Source organism: Gracilinanus agilis, chromosome 2 (genome assembly GCF_016433145.1).
Source record: "Gracilinanus agilis isolate LMUSP501 chromosome 2, AgileGrace, whole genome shotgun sequence".
In the NCBI taxonomy this organism is placed as follows: Eukaryota; Metazoa; Chordata; class Mammalia; order Didelphimorphia; family Didelphidae; genus Gracilinanus; species Gracilinanus agilis.
Genome location: NC_058131.1, coordinates 164,214,691 through 164,232,836, shown reverse-complemented (window position 1 = coordinate 164,232,836; position 18,146 = coordinate 164,214,691). Strand labels below are relative to the sequence as shown.

The 18,146-nt window shown below is 37.3% G+C and overlaps 1 protein-coding gene across 1 annotated transcript in view; it reads right to left on the bottom strand.

Moving 5' to 3' along the window:
• SH2D4A (SH2 domain containing 4A) overlaps positions 1–18,146 on the bottom strand; it is a 112,595-nt gene that overhangs the window by 78,008 nt on the left and 16,441 nt on the right. Inside the window, exons 3-4 of the mRNA XM_044663523.1 lie at positions 2,264–2,426; positions 1,165–1,336 (exon numbers count right to left, since the gene is read on the bottom strand). Of these exons, the coding sequence (XP_044519458.1) occupies positions 1,165–1,336; positions 2,264–2,426 (335 nt within the window). The remainder of the gene's footprint in view (positions 1–1,164; positions 1,337–2,263; positions 2,427–18,146) is intronic.

Genomic DNA, 18,146 nt, shown 5'->3' with positions numbered 1-18,146 from the left:
TTGTTTTTCTCTAAGTGAATTTGAGGACTTGCTTGCTTTTAATTATATGCCCACAGTACCTGGCACATAGCAATTGTTTAAAAAATGCTCTTCACTTCTCTCTTTCTGATGCCTACCTACAAGCTCACTTTTCCCATCCCAAACTGGGGTCAACAACTCTTTCTCTCAGGGCACATCCAAATCACATATTATAACCACTGCCTTTCCCTTGTTCTCATACCTAGTTTAGCTTCCAACTACTTCAAAACCCCACTTCAAAACCAGTTTTCTGGCTACTTAATAACTTAATGCCCAGAAGTGTTCCTCAGGTAACTATAATGCAGAACTCCTCCACTCCCAGGATATGGAAAAACAAGGAGGAAAGCCTCAGAGCTTCCCAAGTTACTCCTGTAGCTCAGGCTCAGAAGTCACTCAGCTCTGCACTCCTTGGGACACTGGGTCCTCAATGTTATTCTGGCTATTTTCCTCCCCACCATTCCTATCATTCCTTTTGGCCTCCAAATTAGCCTTCAAATTAGACCTCCAGAAACAATGTTTGGCAGGAGCAGCCTTTAGTCTTTGTATTCTGAGAGTTTGAATTCCCATCTCAACTTCAAAACAAAGGAATTCCAAATTTCATTCTTGAAGTTTCCTTGTAGTACTTAGAAGCCTTAGTGAAATGCCATGTAGTGAAATGCCATGTAGGAAAAATGGATGCCTTCTCTATAAGCAGCAAAAGGTCAAATTTAAAAGATTAAATGGTTAGGAACTTTTATAGTCCATGGAATTAGCTCTAGTCCTAACATAATAAATGACAATGACAATAGCTTTATGTCTTCAGACATTTTATGTGATCAAACTCTGGCCTTGTCCACCTTGTATGTTCTGATGGTCTTTTTCTTTTTTGTGTGCTGGACCTGTGGTTTCTTTGGCAAAGTGAATTCCCACTGAGAAAACTCCTACCAATTCAGAAGGTTCACTTTTCTGCTGCTTAAGGGGTTATAGACATGAATGGGGTCTGAGAGGGTACTGACTTGCCTAGTAGCATCACAGTCAGTATATTTCAGAGGTGGGACTTGAACTCAGATTTTCTTGGCTCTGAAGCCAGCTTTCTGTCCACTATGCTTCCTTTCCTCCATCTTCCTCCATTCTACTTTTTAGCATTTATAGAATAGAAAGACTCACCTGAATTTTCTCTTCTTCTGGTATTGAAGCTTTCCTAGTTTCTGGCCCTGATTCCTTTTCATTGTCTGTTCTTTTAGAAGCATTGGGGACCTCCCAATTTTTCAGTGCTTTTGAATCAGAATGCAGCGACTGAGGCCTGGAAGTCTTGGAGGATTCTTTTGCTTGAGTTTGTCTGAAAAGAAACAATAGAGGAATTATCTTTTTTTAAGTCTTTCAACCTTCTGGGTTATTCAAAACTGCATGTCCATGTTTGAATGAAGTAAATGCCTGGCAAGTCTAAAGTTTAACTTAGCAACCCTTCTCTCATGCCAAAAGGCACCCTTCCTTAATAAGATAAATGATTCCTTTGGAACCAAGGGACCAGTTATTTTTATAAGAGTCAGAGGAACTGTGCATAGCATTGTCAGCCTTTTGAGACGGAGCTGGAGTCTCCCCAAATCTGCTCCATTATCTTTCCTTTTGCAAAATTCCTGGTTGGATAGAGGATTATTGGCAGAATGAACCATAACACCAACAGGAAACAGGGCAGTGGAGGAAGGAACGATGGAGGCCAACATCTCGCAGCCAACAGAGACCGTGTTGTACTATGAGCACCAGAGCAGCCCCTGCCACTGGCTGGCCTTCCACACGAGTTCCCTTTCACTGTGTGTTCTTGGGCTGAAACTGCTGGAAGCCAACAAGCATGATGGTGAAACGGGTCTCTGGGCCAGAGCTCACAGCATACTGGATATATTGTTCACGCTCTGCTTCGTTTTTGTGGACTTGCTCTTTAAACGAACCCAGTGCTGCGTCTCTGTGAAAGCACACGGGCAAGCCTGATGTGCACAAGGACTGAATGTAAACAGAGCCCTCCCGGAACCACCATTCTGATGCTCTACAGTCACGAGCATCAGGAGACATTTCTCCAAAAGCCTCTTTGACCAGCCATCTGGCCAGGCTCTTCATCTCAATCGCCCTCCCCAGCTGTAGGTAAGAGCAAAAAAAAAAAACAAAAAAAAAAAAACATCTTTCCATCTTCCCTGAAACTCTGTCCACTTCTGAAGGATAAAGCACCTGAAAGACAGACGCATCTTCTCTCTCAGAGTGGGGGACCCCATACCTGAGCTCCTCGTCTTCTTTCTGGGCTTGCTGCTGCTTCGCCCGCTCAGCAATAATTTCATCACAGATGACATCATAAGGTTTATCGAGTTGGTGTTCTCCCATTACCCATACCCAGACTTCTTTATCTGCTCCAAGCTTCCAATTTACAGTTTTCTTATTCTCTGCAAAAACAAAAACAAAAGCAAAATTAAAAAACACATAAAGATATGTAAGTAAAAAAATATGCTAAAATGTTAAATAATAAATAGATTTATAAATTAAATAAAATAAATAATATAGTAAATATATCTACTTCAAGGAGCAGATATATTCAACTGTATATTGCTATTTCCTGCTACTATAATGGGCAGCAAGACAGCAGAGTGGGTAGAGAGGTGCAGAGAGTTGGGCTTAGAGTCAAGAAGACTCATCCTTTTGAGTTCAAATCTGGCCTCAGATACGTCCTTGCTGTGTGACCCTGGGCAAGTCATTTACTCCTGTTTGCCTCAGTTTTCTCATCTGCAAAATGAACTGAAGAAGAAAATGGCAAACCAGTTTCTTTGCCAAGAAAACCCCAATTTGGTTTTGTGGGTGGGACATGACTGAAATGACTGAACAAAGCTACTATAATATCTAGTTCTTTAAAAGGGTTGGAAGATTAGATAAGACAATACAGATTTGTATAAAATATATTAGTAGAATACTCAGGATAGGCATAAAAAGAAAGTTAGATAATGATAATAGCTAACATTATATAGCACTTACTATGTGCTAGGTCCTATACTAAGTGAATAATAATAATAACAATAGCTAACATTTACAGAGCACTTATTATGTTTTAAATTTTTTAAATTTACTTTTTTATTTGTTTGTGACATTAAAATTTCCAAGTAACCCCCTCCCTCCCCTCCCCACATTAGAACAGGCATCATTTGAGAAAAAGATATATGTATCTATAAAACTATGTCTTGCCTGTTTCTATTTATCAGTTCTTTCTCTGATGGTGAATGTACACAAGTCATTCTTCAAACAATATTTCCATCTCCATATATAATGTGTCAGTCACTGGGCTAAGCTCTTCACAAACGTTATCGCATTATGATCCTGATGACAGCCATGGAAGTAGGTGCCATTATTAACCTAATTTTACAGTTGAGGAAACTGAAGCAAAACAGAGGTAAAGTGACTTGCCTAGGGTCACACAGCTAGTAAGTATCTGAGGCCAGATTTTTGCTAAGGTCTTCCTGACTCCTAGCTGCCTCTCAAGGATGATCATGGTAAGTAGATCATTAAACACTATGTTCCAGGCACTGTGCTATTAGCATCTATTTATGAAACAGTCTATGGCTTTTCTTCGTGTTGATATCGCCATTTTGTAAGTGTTGGTTTCTGCATGAAGAAGTTCAACATCTTGCACAAGGTGACACAAGTTAATCGAGCTGAAATGAGAACTGGCAGCCCTTTATGTCTCAAAGCCACAGAATCCCTTCTTTTTCTAGGGTTGTTCTCCTAGGCTTCATTATTTGCTTTCTGGTGCCCCTGGTTAGCTCATTCACTAGACTATGTGCCTGGGAAACCTACCTAGAAGAACATCAATTTAGAGAGAAATGATCTAATGCAACATCCCCCTTTTATAAGTGAGGAAACTGCCCAGGGTCACCCATCTAAGGAAGTGTCAGAGACCAGATTTGAAGTTGGGTCTTCCTCACTCAGTTCCAGTGCCTCTAACTACTGACCTGCAAAACTGCCTCTGCTAATAATAATAACTAGCATTTATATAGTGCTTTCAGATTTGCAAAGTGCTTTACAAATAGTATCTCATTTGGTACTTATATATCATCTGCTCCCTTTCGCTTGTGATTTAAAAAATAACAGAATTCAAAATTCTGATAAAGAATATTAAAGTTAAATAATGAGTGATTTAGATTCATGTTAGACTTTTGCCCTATCCACATGCTCCATTTCAAGGCCATGGAAGCCAGAATGAAAATAAATCCAAGACTATGGGGCAGTGGATATGGAGTCAGAATACCTCAGTGCAAATCTTGACTCTGCCTCTTACTTCCTTAGTGACTTTTGGGCAAGCTGCTTCCCCTCTTGGGGTCTCAGTTTCCTCACTTATAAAAGGGGGATGTTGGATTAGATCATCTTAAGGTCCCTTTTCTCTCTAAATCCTCAAAACATATACCCAAATAAACAAGTGATAAATCATATCCTTTCATCTGCATTCTGACTCCAACAGTTTTTTTCTCTGGGGGGGTGGATAGCATTCTTTGCCATAAGAATTGTCCTGGATCATCGTACTGCTGTTAATAGCTAAGCCTATCACAGTTGATCATTCCACAATATTGAACATACTGTGTATAATGCTTTCCTAGTTCTGTTTATTTCACTATGCATCAGTTCACGTAGGTCTTTCCAGGTATTTCTGAAATCGTCCTGCTCGTCATTCCTTATAGCACAATAGTATTCCATCACTGTCAAAGACCACAATTTGTTCAGCCATTCCCCATTTGATGAACATCCCCTCAATTTCCAATTCTTTGCCACCACAAAAAGAGATGCTAAATATTTTTGTACAAGCAAGTCCTTTCCCATTTTTTTTTATCTCTTTGGAATATAGACCTGGTAGTGGTATTACTGGATTGAAGAGTATACATTATTTTATAGCCCACTGGGCATAAAAGAAGCAGTACTTTAAAGATAAAAGCTTATACCGGGCTCCAGCATTCAACAAATTAAATAAGAGAAGTGTGCCAGTTGCAATGTCCTCATGTAACTTTGTCCACTGATACATTTGAGCTCCTTCTAATTCTTATTCCAAGAGACTTTGGGAAAGCAGGCTCCTAAAACTAATTGTTTTTTTGTGCAACAGACACCTAGTACCTTGTAATGAACCTCTAAAGATAGGTACTCAGAAAAAGATAGAAAAGAACACAAAATCACATTCTTTTCTATAAATGAACGTCCTAACTTAGTTACGTTATCTTCCAGGAGGGAACTTCCTGTTGAAGGCTTCATGAATGGGGTCTATGAAAGGAGAAAGGTACCAAAAAGCTAAAATAACAAGGATACCTGAATTCTTACATATGATCTACTGAAGATAATAACTTCTATGTCCACACTGGCAAGCTCCTTTTAGTGTTTTTATGATCTCTAAAGAGTTGATTGACCTCAGAAAGTCACTATATCTAATAAACAACTCTTTGGGACATTCATTCTTTCTGCAGTTAATAAAATGCTTACATTACATTTGTCTCTCACAGACTCATTCTTTATCTGAGGATTACTATCAGCACATTTACATTTTTTCCTTTTTGTTTCTCTTTCTTTACCACAAAAGAGAGGGTAGGGGAGGACAAATAAAAGATGGATAAATAAATGGAGTACTCAGTAAAATTAGAATTTGCTCTGTTTGGAATGTACTGCTTAACACTAGCAAGCTTGCAAGCTTCCTAAATGGAGGTCCCCTTTGAGGTGCATGGTATCTACAGCAGGGCAAATAATGAATTACAGGGACAGAAGATGTGGTTTCACTTGACAATGAGAAAGGAATTGGAGGCATGGGAGAGAAGGGAGGATGCAAGAAGGCACAAAATGATTGGAAAAATGTGGAGAAGTTCAGAATGGTGAGGGTACCCGAGGAGAAACAGCCATGATCTTAAAGTGGTTGTGGAGTCAAAATGACTAAAAAGGAAAATGTTTAACATGATTACAAATGTAAAATCGATATCAGATTGCTTAGAGTCTCAGGGAGTGGGGAAAGGTAGGATGGAGTGAGGGAGGGAAGGTAGAAAGAAGGGAAAAATATGGAACTCAAAACTTAAAAAGGAAAGAATGTTAAAAATTGTTTTACGTGTAATTAGGGGCAAATATTATTTAAAATTTTTTAAATGCAAAAAAATGATTGTGAGGTATAAAAGGAGACAGAAAACATGTCATAAAACATGAAATATAGGCCAATGCTGAATAAAGAAGCAGTAAAAGAATAATTATTTTGATGTCGTAGGGTTCAAATGAGTCAAAATATTTAAAGCATACTGTAAACCTAAGGCTCTGCACAAACCATTCATAACAATAACCAATACTGTTTAAAAAGCTATTTTAAAACTATTAAAGCTTAAGCCTACATTAAAATTTCTGGGACAGCCAGTATATAACTATTAAATCTAATAATCAAATGCAACATAATGATTATTGGTGCAGTGGATAGAGTGTCAGGCCTGAAGTCAGGAAGACTAAATTTTCATAAATTCAAATCAGACTTTACATACTTACTAATAGCATGACCCTGGGCAAGTCACTTAATCCTATTTGCCTCCTTTTCTTAATCCACAAAATGAGCTGGAGAAGGAAATGTCAAACTATGCTCCAGTAACTTTGCCAAGAAAACCCCAAATGGAGTTTCAAAGAGCTGAGCACAACTGAAACAACTGAATAACAACAACAGTAATGAAGTTATAACAGTGGTTAATATAAAATTATTGAGTATATAAACTAAAATATAATAATTAAGACTTATGTAGTGCCTCAAGATTTGCAAAGTTCTTTAAGTAATTCATCTCATTTAGGCCTCATAACAACCCTAGGAACTTTAGAAAGTCATTGTCTCCATTTTACAGATGAAGATTCTGAAGTCCAGAAAGGTTAAGTTGTTTTCCTATAGTTACATAGCCAGTAAGTTTCAAGGCAGGATTTAAACCCAGGTCTTCTTGATTTCAAGTCCAATACTATATTCACTCCACTCCTTTGGCATCTGACATCTAACTTAATCAGATATTTGTGGTTTTCATCTCACTTTCTATCTGGTTCTTCTCATGGCTCAGGGCCAGTATTTCTTTATGTTCACAAAATCTTTCTTACAAATCTCTAGGACCTAAAAATCCCAGTTTTGTTATTCACTATTTGTGGGCTCTTGGTCTTAGTTTCCTCATCTGCAAAATGAGAGGATGGGTCTCTCTAGATGGTCTCTAATGGCCCTTTTGGCTCTAAATCTACAGTCTTCTACTCCTAAATGTAAGATACCCTTTGCATACACAATACTCTTCCCATTGATTGACTGGTCATCCAACCAAGTTCTCCAATAGAGGCCAGAGAGCAACACCAGAAAGAATGGAAAGACATGAAACAGGACATGAATAATTACTTAGCAAACGGCTAAGGCTGAGAACTAATTGTAGTTACAACTGAGCATGAACTCGAACACTGAGACATGGGAGTGATCCTATCAGACTCTGCACGAAAGATAAGAGCTACCACGGACAGCAGCCACATTTCTATCTCTGCAGTGAACCTCTTTTAGGTCAACTTGCAAATAGAGGTGCTCATTACAGAGTACTCTGCAATTTGTTGCTACGAACCAGGTCTTTGGGGTTTCCTTTATAGCTTCAACTTACATATCACAAGTAATTCTCAAACAGCAAACAGGATAATAATAACAACTAGCATTTATGAAGCATTTTAAGGTTTCTGTAGTGTTTTACAAACATTATCACACTTGATTGTCACAACTATACTGGGAAGTAGGTGCTATTATTATCTCCATTTACAGATAAGAAACTGAGGCACGCAGAGCCAGAAGACCGCTGTACACAGAGACCAATACACTGTGGTAAAATCGAATGTAATGGACGTCTGTACTAGCAGCAATGCAATGACCCAGGACAATTCTGAGGGATTTATGGAAAAGACGCTACCCACATTCAGAGGAAGAACTACAGGAGTGGAAATACAGAAGAAAAGCAACTGCTTGAACACATGGGTTGAGATGGACATGATTAGGTATGTAGACTCGAAACTAGCACACCAATGCAACTATCAATAATATGGAAATAAGTCTTGATTGATGACACATGTTAAAACCAGTGGAAATGTGCATTGGATATAGTGGGGGAGGGGGAGTGAAGGGGGAGTGAAAGGGAAAGTAAAAGAGTGAATCATGTAACCATGGAAAATTTTTCTAAAAAAATAAAATATTTAAATCTTAAAGAAAAAGAAAAAGAAACTGAGACAGGTAATGGTTAAGTGACTATACCAGGGTCACAAACTACTTAATGTCTAAGGAAGGATTTGAATGCAAATCTCCCTGATTCCAGGTCCTATATTCTATCTGCTGAACCACATAGTTGCCCTATAGTTAGTCAGAATGGGGTCCATATTTGATCACACAATAGTCTTCTAGTAATTCATTTGCCTTTCTTTTTTTTCTCCCTCCTGATCCAGGACAATGGACATGGAAAAGTACTTCTTGCTCTCTGATTTCTGAAATTAAGGGGATTGCCATTGTAAATGCTCTTTTGCAAAAGAGCCATTAGATAAATGGGTCAGTTTCTCCTGAGGAACACCGAAGATAAAGACTCAGATCTAAATTTTATTCTTTTTGTACAGCCTTCTCTCCAGTACTGTTGGTATGTGGCCCACTTTCAGCCCCACATGTGAGCTTCATTTGTAAAAAGCACATATATCCAAGATGAGAATACATTTATAAAGCTCTTTACAAAACCGTAAAGTACTAAATAAAGGTTAAATGTTTTATTAGTTGGAAAAGGTATTTTAATAAACAAATAACATCTTAGTGTTATTTTGAAATTATTTTCTTATCACCAGTACCCTGAACACATTTATGGTATCTTGCCATATGACCATGCCTATCAAGTTTTAGTCAGCCTCTGTTTCCCCAAGGACCAGTAGCCATGCTATGTAGCCATGACCAGAAAGTTCTAAAGATGTGTGAGGGAATATCAGCAAAACACTAAACTCCTGTAAAGAAATAAATGTTCTAAAGCAGACATTCTCTTAGTTGGTTCATAGACTACTCAGGGCTCCTGAGATCCTTTCAGAGTGTTGTCTAAGTAAAAAAAACAACTTCATAATACTATTAAAATATTATTTGTCTATTAAAACACTCCTTTCTTTTATAATTAACAATAACTAATATTAATAATAATATGCAGTGCTTTAAAGTTTTCAAAGAGCTTTACAATTATCTTTGATTCATTTGACAATGAAATTTTTTGTCCTCATAACAACCTTATTAGATAATATCACCATCCTCATTTTGGAGAAGAGGAAACTGAGGCAGGCAAAGGTTAACCAATTGCCCCAGGGTCACACAACTAAGTGTTTAAGGGTGGATTTTGACTCTAGTCTTTCTGACTCCAGCTCTAGCATTCTATACACTTCATCAATATTAGTTATCCCAACCACATATCTGTGAATACATATTTTCTTCAAAAGCTTCAACCAATCATGACAAATTGAACCCAGGAGCAGATATGAGAATCCAATTGTCTTCTATTAGATCACACATTAACTATATTTATAAAAATATGTAAAACAATAATATTTATCTCCCTTATTTTTTGTTTAGAAAATATATTTTAAACTATACTGTAGATCTTATTATTAATATGGCATAATATAATGATTATTAATATAATCAACAAAACAAAAATTTTAATTTTTTTCATTTTAATTTCTAATGTGGTGAATATCAATAGAAAAAATCCACATAAATAAAAGTTCCTCAAGGCCCTTACTAATTTTTGAGAGAGTTAAAGGAAGAACAATAAATCTGAAAATTCCAACTCTAAACAGAAGGAATAAGTTAGCAAAATGAAATGTTTTTTAAAGCATTGGCTTCACTGGAACTTCAATGATCTGGTAGACATGATTCTAAGAAAATAATTTTTCCTATTTAGCTAAGATTGTGAAACTAACAAAAAATGAAGCTTCAATGAAATCCAAGGCCAAACCTACTGAAGGTGTCCAGATGGGACCATCCTGGGTATATACCACTTTACCGTTGAATATCTGTAAACTTGAAAAAAAATCTCAAATACCAGCAAATTGGACTCACTTAGCTGGAACCCCAGATATGTTGGATAGTAAATATTTAATAAATATGAAATATTTAATAACGTTGGCTGATGTATTAAATGGAAAAGATTTGACACAATATAAAGAACCCAGATCTAAAGTCAAAGGACTGGGCCAGTAAAGTGGCTCAGAGGATAGAGATCCAGGCCTAGAGACAGGAAGATCTGAGTTCAAATTTGGCCTCAGAAACTTCCTAGCTGTGTGACCCTGAGCAATTCACTTAGCCCCAGTTGCTTAGCCTTTACTGCTCTTCTGCCTTGGAACCAATTACTTAGAATCAATTCTATGACAGAAGATAAAGGTTAAAAAAAAATAAAGTCAAAGGATCTAAGTTCTAGCCCTTCCATTTGCGATCTTTGTGACATTTAAGAAGTAACCTAACCCTGTCTGGGTCTCTTTCCTCACTGAATAATAAGCAAATTGGACTAGATGACCTCCAAGGCCCCTTCGAGCTTCAAATCTATGATTTTCATAAAGATTCTTGCTGTCATCCATTATCCATTTGATCTACAGAGACTGGCTTCTGAGGTCCCTTCCAAATAAGATTCTGTAACTGTGCGGGCCATATTAGACCTCTAGCTATACCCCATTATTTGTGTTTGACCATTGTCTCTGCTCACTAGGAATCTCTTTTAATAGGATTAGTACCTTTACTAAGATTAAAAAAACAAACTTATTGGTATCTTTTGTTTCTATAATGCCTACATTATCTAGTACATCACTTGCCTTTTCCTTCAAAGGAGCCATCTCTTAAAAGAAAGAGAACAATATTTCAGAAAAAAAACCTAATGTTGAAAAAGACTGACCATATAAGTATCCCCCACCCATAGTGTCCCTTATATGGAAGGAAGAGAGAAACACTCCCAAGTTAACTTAATGCTCTTACTATTTTTGTGCCACTGTTTTTACTGTCAAGCTACTAAAATGCAGAGGATAGAAAACTGACATAGTCATTACATCATCATAACTTGGAGGAGGTCTATTGATCCCTACTTATAGTGAAATGGACATGTGTGGAAAATGGATGCCAATAGTTACATCTTGATGAACTGAAAAAGTGCCAGAATGAAGATAAAGGGCAATTCAGTCCATGTCAAAGACAGGAGAAATGGAGCTCTATGCACTAAAACATTAATAGCAGCACATTCTGTTGTAGCAAAGAACTGGAAACAAAGAGGGCACTATTGAGAGCCATTTGGTGAACAAATGTTAGTATAGAATAGAATATTATTGGTTGTAAGAAAAGATGAAAGGGATGGATTTAGAGAAACTTATATGAACTGATACGAAATGGAATTAGCAGAACCAGGGAAATTATTTCTACAATAACTACAATGGCATGAGAAAAAAACAACTCTGAAAACAATTAATAAACCTGATCCATGAAATGACTAGTTGTGATTCCAGAAAACTGATGGTGAAGCATGCTTTCCATTTAGGAGAGAAGCTAGAGAACTGCAGAATAAGCATATTTTTAGACATAATCATAGGTGAATTTGTTTGAATGGAATATACCTAGTTGTTAAAAGGGGAAGATTTTGTTTGTGGAGAAGTTTACAAGGTGGATATTGAAAGTGAAATTTAAAAAAAGATGTGCAATTAGGGGTCATCAATAATGATGGTAATGTTGATGACAGCTACCATTTATACATATAGCAATTACTATGTGCCAGGCACTGTGCTAAGTGATTTACAATTATGAACTCATTTAATCCTCACAGGCAGGTTCTATTATCTCCATTTTACAGATGAGGAAATTGAGGCAAAAAGAGGTCAAGTGATTTGCCCAGAGTCACATAGCTAGTAAGTGTGTTAGGCCAGTTTTGAACTCAGGTTTTCCCAATTCTAGGCCCGGCACTCTGTTCAATGTGCTACCTAACTTCCCCAATAAGGCAATAAAAACTAACAAAAAATAAAACAGAAAATAGTAGAAAAAACTCCAAAAGTTTCTACAGACAAGCAGGGCAATGTTAAATTTAACATATGTCCTACCCCATAATGCCTGGTGATTTTCAGCCAGCCAAAAACAGGGTGGCAATGGTGGGGGGTGTTAAGTTAGCAAAAAGAGGGTAGTTTCTACAGGGGAGATGTGCTCTACAAGCAGCTGTGACAAGCACAAATCCTGATAGTCTGAGTAGCCAGCTATTCCTCATTGGAGCACGGATGTGACCCTTGGTTCTAGGAGGTTTTGTCATAGCAGTGACAAGGTCCTACAAAACTGACATGTCTCTAAGTACAACCTTAGTCCACAGACTTGGCCTAGGTAGGTATAGAGAGGCTCACCACCAGACAGTTTTGCCACTAGTTTGTAAAATGTTGAGGACACAGAAACTTGTGTCTAACACAAGGAAGTCTGGAGATCTCCATGTGGAGATAGTATGTGCCCATGGTGATGAAGTCACACATCCTGAGGTATTGAAAAACAAGAAGGGTTGTTGGTTAAACACTGATCTTTTCAGCCCCAACTAAACATTCTTGGAGGCTCTCTAAGGCAGAGAAATGTTGCCATTTTTAAGAAAAGAAATAGAGAAAAGAGTTGTGATACTCTCCCCTTTCCTACATTTGGAAAGGTCTTGGCTTAATAAATCATAAAATTACAGATTTAAATTTGGAAGGCACCTTAGAGATCATTGAGTTCTATACTCCAATTTTACAAATGGAAAAACAAACTCAGAGAAGTCATGCTTGTCAGCCATGAAATATTTCATAACTACCTACTATGTGCCAGACACTGTGCTAAATACCAAGGAAACAAACAAAACAAAGAGAGAGAGAGAGAGAGAGAGAGAGAGAGAGAGAGAGAGAGAAAGAGAGAGAGAGAGAGAGAGAGAGAGAGAGAGAGAGAGAGAGAGAGAGAGAGAGAGAGAAGACAGTCCCTGCCCTCAAGGAATTTACAGTCTATTGTGAGAAACAACAAGCAAAAACATAAATATGAACAAGCTACATAAATATATATATAATAAATAGTAAAGAATTAATAGAGGGTACCTTCATGAGAATTAAGGTAAGTTGAGAAATTCTTCCTATAGAAGATGTGATTTCAGTTGAGATTGAAAGGAATCCAGGGAAGTCAGGTGGAGATGAGATAGGAGAACATTCTAGGTATGGGGGACAGTCAGAGAAAATGTCCAGAACTAAAAGATGGAGTGTCATGTTAGTGGAGCAGCCAGGAAACCAGTGTTACTGCATCAAAGAAAACATGGTGGACTGTAGAGTGTAAGAAGACTGGAAAGGTAGGAAGGGGCTCAGTTATAAAGGGCTTTGAATGCTAAACAGAGCATTTTGTATTTGATTCTGGAGGTGACAGGGAGTCACTGGAGTTTATTGAGGAGGAAGATGCTTTGGTCAGACCTCTGCCACTTTGCTAGCTGAATAGAGGATGGATTGGACTGGGAAGACACTTGAGGCAGGTAGACCCACCAGCAGGCTACTGCAATAATTCAGGCATGAGGGGGGCAGCTGGGTAGCTCAGTGGAGTGAGAGTCAGGCCTGGAGACAGGAGGTCCTGGGTTCAGGCCCGGCCTCAGCCACTTCCCAGCTATGTGACCCTGGGCAAGTCACTTGACCCCCATTGCCCACCCTTACCAATCTTCCACCTATGAGACAATACACCGAAGTACAAGGGTTAAAAAAAATTAAAAAAATAATTAAGAAAAATAAAAAAAATAATTCAGGCATGAGGTGATGAGACCTGCACCAGGATGGTGGCAATGTCAGAGAAGAGAAGGAGGCATATAGGAGAAATGTTACAAAGGAGATATGGATTATCCTTGGCAACAGATTAGATATGAAGGCTCGGAGATAGTGAGGGGTGTAGCAAGGAACTCCTAGGTTTCAAGTCTGGGGCACTGGGAAGGTGGTGTTGCCCTCTACAGTAACAGGGTAAGTAGGAGGGAGAAGCATTTAGGGGGAATGATAATGAGTTCAGTTTTGGCAATATTGAAATTAAGATGTCTACTAGACATCCAGGTCAAGATGGTTGAAAAGAAATTGGAGATTTGAGACTGAAGGTCAGCAGAGAAGTTACGGCTAGGTAGGAAGATTTAAAAATCATCAACATAAAGATTGTAATTAAGTTCGTGGAAGCTGATGAGATCAACAAGTGAAGTAGTACAGAGAAAGAAGAGATGGAAAACCTATGGGGCACCTGTGATTGGGAACAGTGGGGGTATGACCTGGATGAGGCTTCAGGAAAGGAGACTGAGAAGGAATGTGACTTGTTCAAGGTCACAAAGTAAGTGACAGAGCCAGGATTTGAATCCAGGTATTGAATCAAAATCCAGAGACTTTTCTACTATGTCATGCTATACATTATATATGTTCTATACATTAAATTTCAATGTTCTATACACTAAATGTAATATAAATAACAATTTTATTTTATATTTGTTCTTTTTATTGTAATTTAACTAATGCTAAATTGACTATCATTATTATCAACAAAAATAAAGAATGGGGGAACTTAAGTGAGGAAATTAAAATAATTTACTAGTAAATATAATAATGATAGCCAGTACTTATATAGCATTTTAAAGCTTAGAAAACACTTTCCTGTGTCATCTCATTTGTGCTGTAGGAATCAACACAAGATCACTAATTCAAGTTGACTTTCTTCCAATCTGTCAATCAACCTAGATAAATTGAGGGGGGGAGGAGAGAAAAGAAAAGCAGAAAGGAATTCGTTCTGAATTAATAAAGTCAATTATGAAATATTATTGAAAATAAATAAAACTTACTACTTTAAGTGCATATAATATCTTAAAATAAATCAACATTTCTGTGGCAGAGCAGTTATGCTCTGGGGAGTCTGGTTATCTGGATACCTTTCTCTTTGTATTTTTATTTTTCCCTTTATATTATGTGTCCCCAAGGAGAGTTTTGTGTATGGAACTAGACTGTATGTAAGCAGCTAGATAAGGTATAGTATATACCAAAGGGGCAGACAGGGATGGTACTTTGTCTCGAGGTCAGTGATACATGTCATAGTCAGCTCCTCCTGAGACCTTCCTTGGGCTTTTGGGTGTTTCTTTTTTCTAGAAGTCATAGGATCCCCTCAGTCAGAAATTGTGGGATCCTGACAAAGAGGACATGCAGGCTTGCTTTTAATTAGAGGAGGCATTTTACAATTATCACCATCTAGGACCATGTTGGTGAATCTATTGCATGTGTGCTGGAGGGGACTGCTCCCCTCCTTTTCTCCACACAGCTTGAGGACATTTCTTCCATCACCTGCCCCTCCATCCAGCAGCCGAATGGGAGTGCTTCCTCCCTCCTCTGTCTGGGTTCACATTCGGCATGAGATGCAGTTTGGGCACCCAGCCTCTAAAAGGTTCACTATCATTGATCTAGAAGATTTAAACATTCATGGTATTCATGTCCCTTACAAATTTTGTTATTTTAAGTAGCTTAAACACTCCCTTTTAAGCCTTGTTTAAACCAATAATTTGAAAATTAAGAGCAGAAAAGTTAAAAAAAAAAAAGCAGCAAAAATAAAGTGATGGATTTGAAGTGAAAAAGACCTGAGTTCAATTTTCACCTTAGATATGCATGAATTGTGTAACTACCAGAAAGTCATCTCACCCCTCTGTTTTTCAGGCAATTCTAAGACTTATGGGAATGAAATTAACTATAAACAGGTTACAGTTTGCTTCAGTGTACTCTAATGAAATAATAGATCCTTGACATACTGAGCAGTTGAATTATTGGGAATTATAAATTGGTGAGACGAGAACTAATGAGGTTTTACTGTGTGTAGTTTCAATTAGATTTTACTAACCGCACAATGTTTGTTATTTAAAAATAGCTCAAGTAAGAAAGTCTTCTTCAAATAGAAGTCATCACCTATCTCCAAACTCCTTCAATAGAGTTAAATTAAAAAAGATTTTAATGAATGTAATAGCCATTATCAAAAACAAATAATCTTACGGATAAATAATAAAATCTTACATAAAAGCCTTAGTTAGCATTTATTAAAGCAGAGACAAATTAACAAGAAAACCATGGATTAGTTCTAAATGTCCTTCCAAGTTTATTGTTCCCTCCCTTTGACTGTGGTATATGTGTATATATGTGTATATATGAAATATGTACTCCCCAACATATATGCACACACATGAGACAGGGTGGTAGATAGTGTTCGATTTGGTTCAAAAGACTTTAATCCTTGCTCTTCCTTTTACTACAACTAAGTGGCTCAGTGGATAGAGCACTGTGACTGGAATCAGCAAGACTCGAGATCAAATCCTGTCTTAGAAACTTATAAGCTGTATGTCCCTGGGCAAGTCAAAGTACCCTTTCTTTGACCAGTGTCCTATTCAGTAAAATAGGAAGAAATAATAGCACCTATCTTCCAGGGCTGTTATGAGGATAAAATGAGGTGCTTTGCAGAACTTAAAGTACTATATAACTACTACTTGCTATTATTGTTATTGTTATTATTATTATTATTATTATTACTTTGTGATCCTAGTCAAGACATTTCATTTCCTTGGGCCTCAATTTCCTCATCTATGAAATTAGAAATGACATTTAGGTCCCTTCCAGTTCTAAATCTATGATCCTATTAACTTGTCATTATATGTGTATATGGGCATAGATATAGATATATTTGTATGTATATACATATAATATATTTAAACCCTTATCTTCTCCCTTAGATTCAATACTATGTATTAGTTCAGAGGCAGAAGAGCAATGAGGGTTAGACAATTGGGTTTAAGTGACTTGCCCAGAGTCACAAAGCTAGAAGTACCTGAGGTCAGATTTGAACTCAGGATTTCCCATCTCCAAGCCTGGCTCTTTATCCACTGATCTGCCTAACTGCCCCTATAACATATTTTTTGACTTGGAGTCAATATGAATATTAATTTTGTTTTCATCATCTTTTTTGCAACATTCTATATATATTTTTCCATAATTTCTCATATTCTTTAAATATATTTTTTCTGAGGACAAAATATTGTATTTTTTTAAAAAGAAAAATGCTCCCAAACTGTGATTTCAAAGTTTCATAAATCTACAACTAGAAGGAACACCCTGCAAAATCTCTATTCCAAGCCTCTGATTTTATAGGTGAGGAAACAGAATCCCAGAGAAGGTAAGTGACTTGGCCAAAGTAACACAGGTAGTAAGTGGAAGAACAAGGATTAGAATGTAAGACTGTCTGACTCTGATTCCTAATCTGAAGCCATAGCTATAGGTCTAGAGCTAGAAGGGCCCTCAGAAACCAGATGGGGAAACTGAGACTCAAAATGGTTAACTAGCTTGCCCAGTTCACATTGCTAGTAAATATAAAGATTGAAAGTTGAACTCTCATCTTCCAGAAGGCACAAAAATTACTCTGCCCACTATAGCACCACTGCCTCTCCTATGTCTTCCTACTGTAGCTCTCTAGCCAAGGATGTTACAGGACTTTGCCAAAGTCATAAAGGAAGCAATCATTAGAAGCGATATTTGACCACTAACTACTAGGGCTTTTTCCCAGTGTGCCACACTTCCCTTGAGGAAATATCCTTTACTAAAGCAGAAGGCAACTTTCTTACAACTTTTCAGTCTTATGGGGGGTTAAATGACTTGGCCAATGTCCCACACAAAGTATTTATATACTGATTTCTTAAATTTTTTTATTGATAAACATGTTCTCCTCCAAGGCAGAAAAAAAAGTGGTTCTTTTTCTAGTTTTAACCATTGATACAATTAGTCATTGTACCATTCAAAGTTAAGTATGAATCCAAAGCAATTTTTCACCATTCAACTATCCAATTCCCCAATAGTTTTTATTAAATCATAATTGCATTTGCCTTTATTTTAAAGCATGAATTTATCAACAGCTATCCTAAATATATGAAACAATGTAGTTTCTAGCAAAGAAGATTTGGCTCCTAATCCCACCTCTGATAAATAGTGGCTGTGTCACTCTGGGCAAGTGACCTCTCAAAACTTCTGAGACTGGCTCTCTTTCTACCGTACCATACTGCTAAGTTAATATGCCATGATATATTCATCCATTTTCCAATATTGTACAT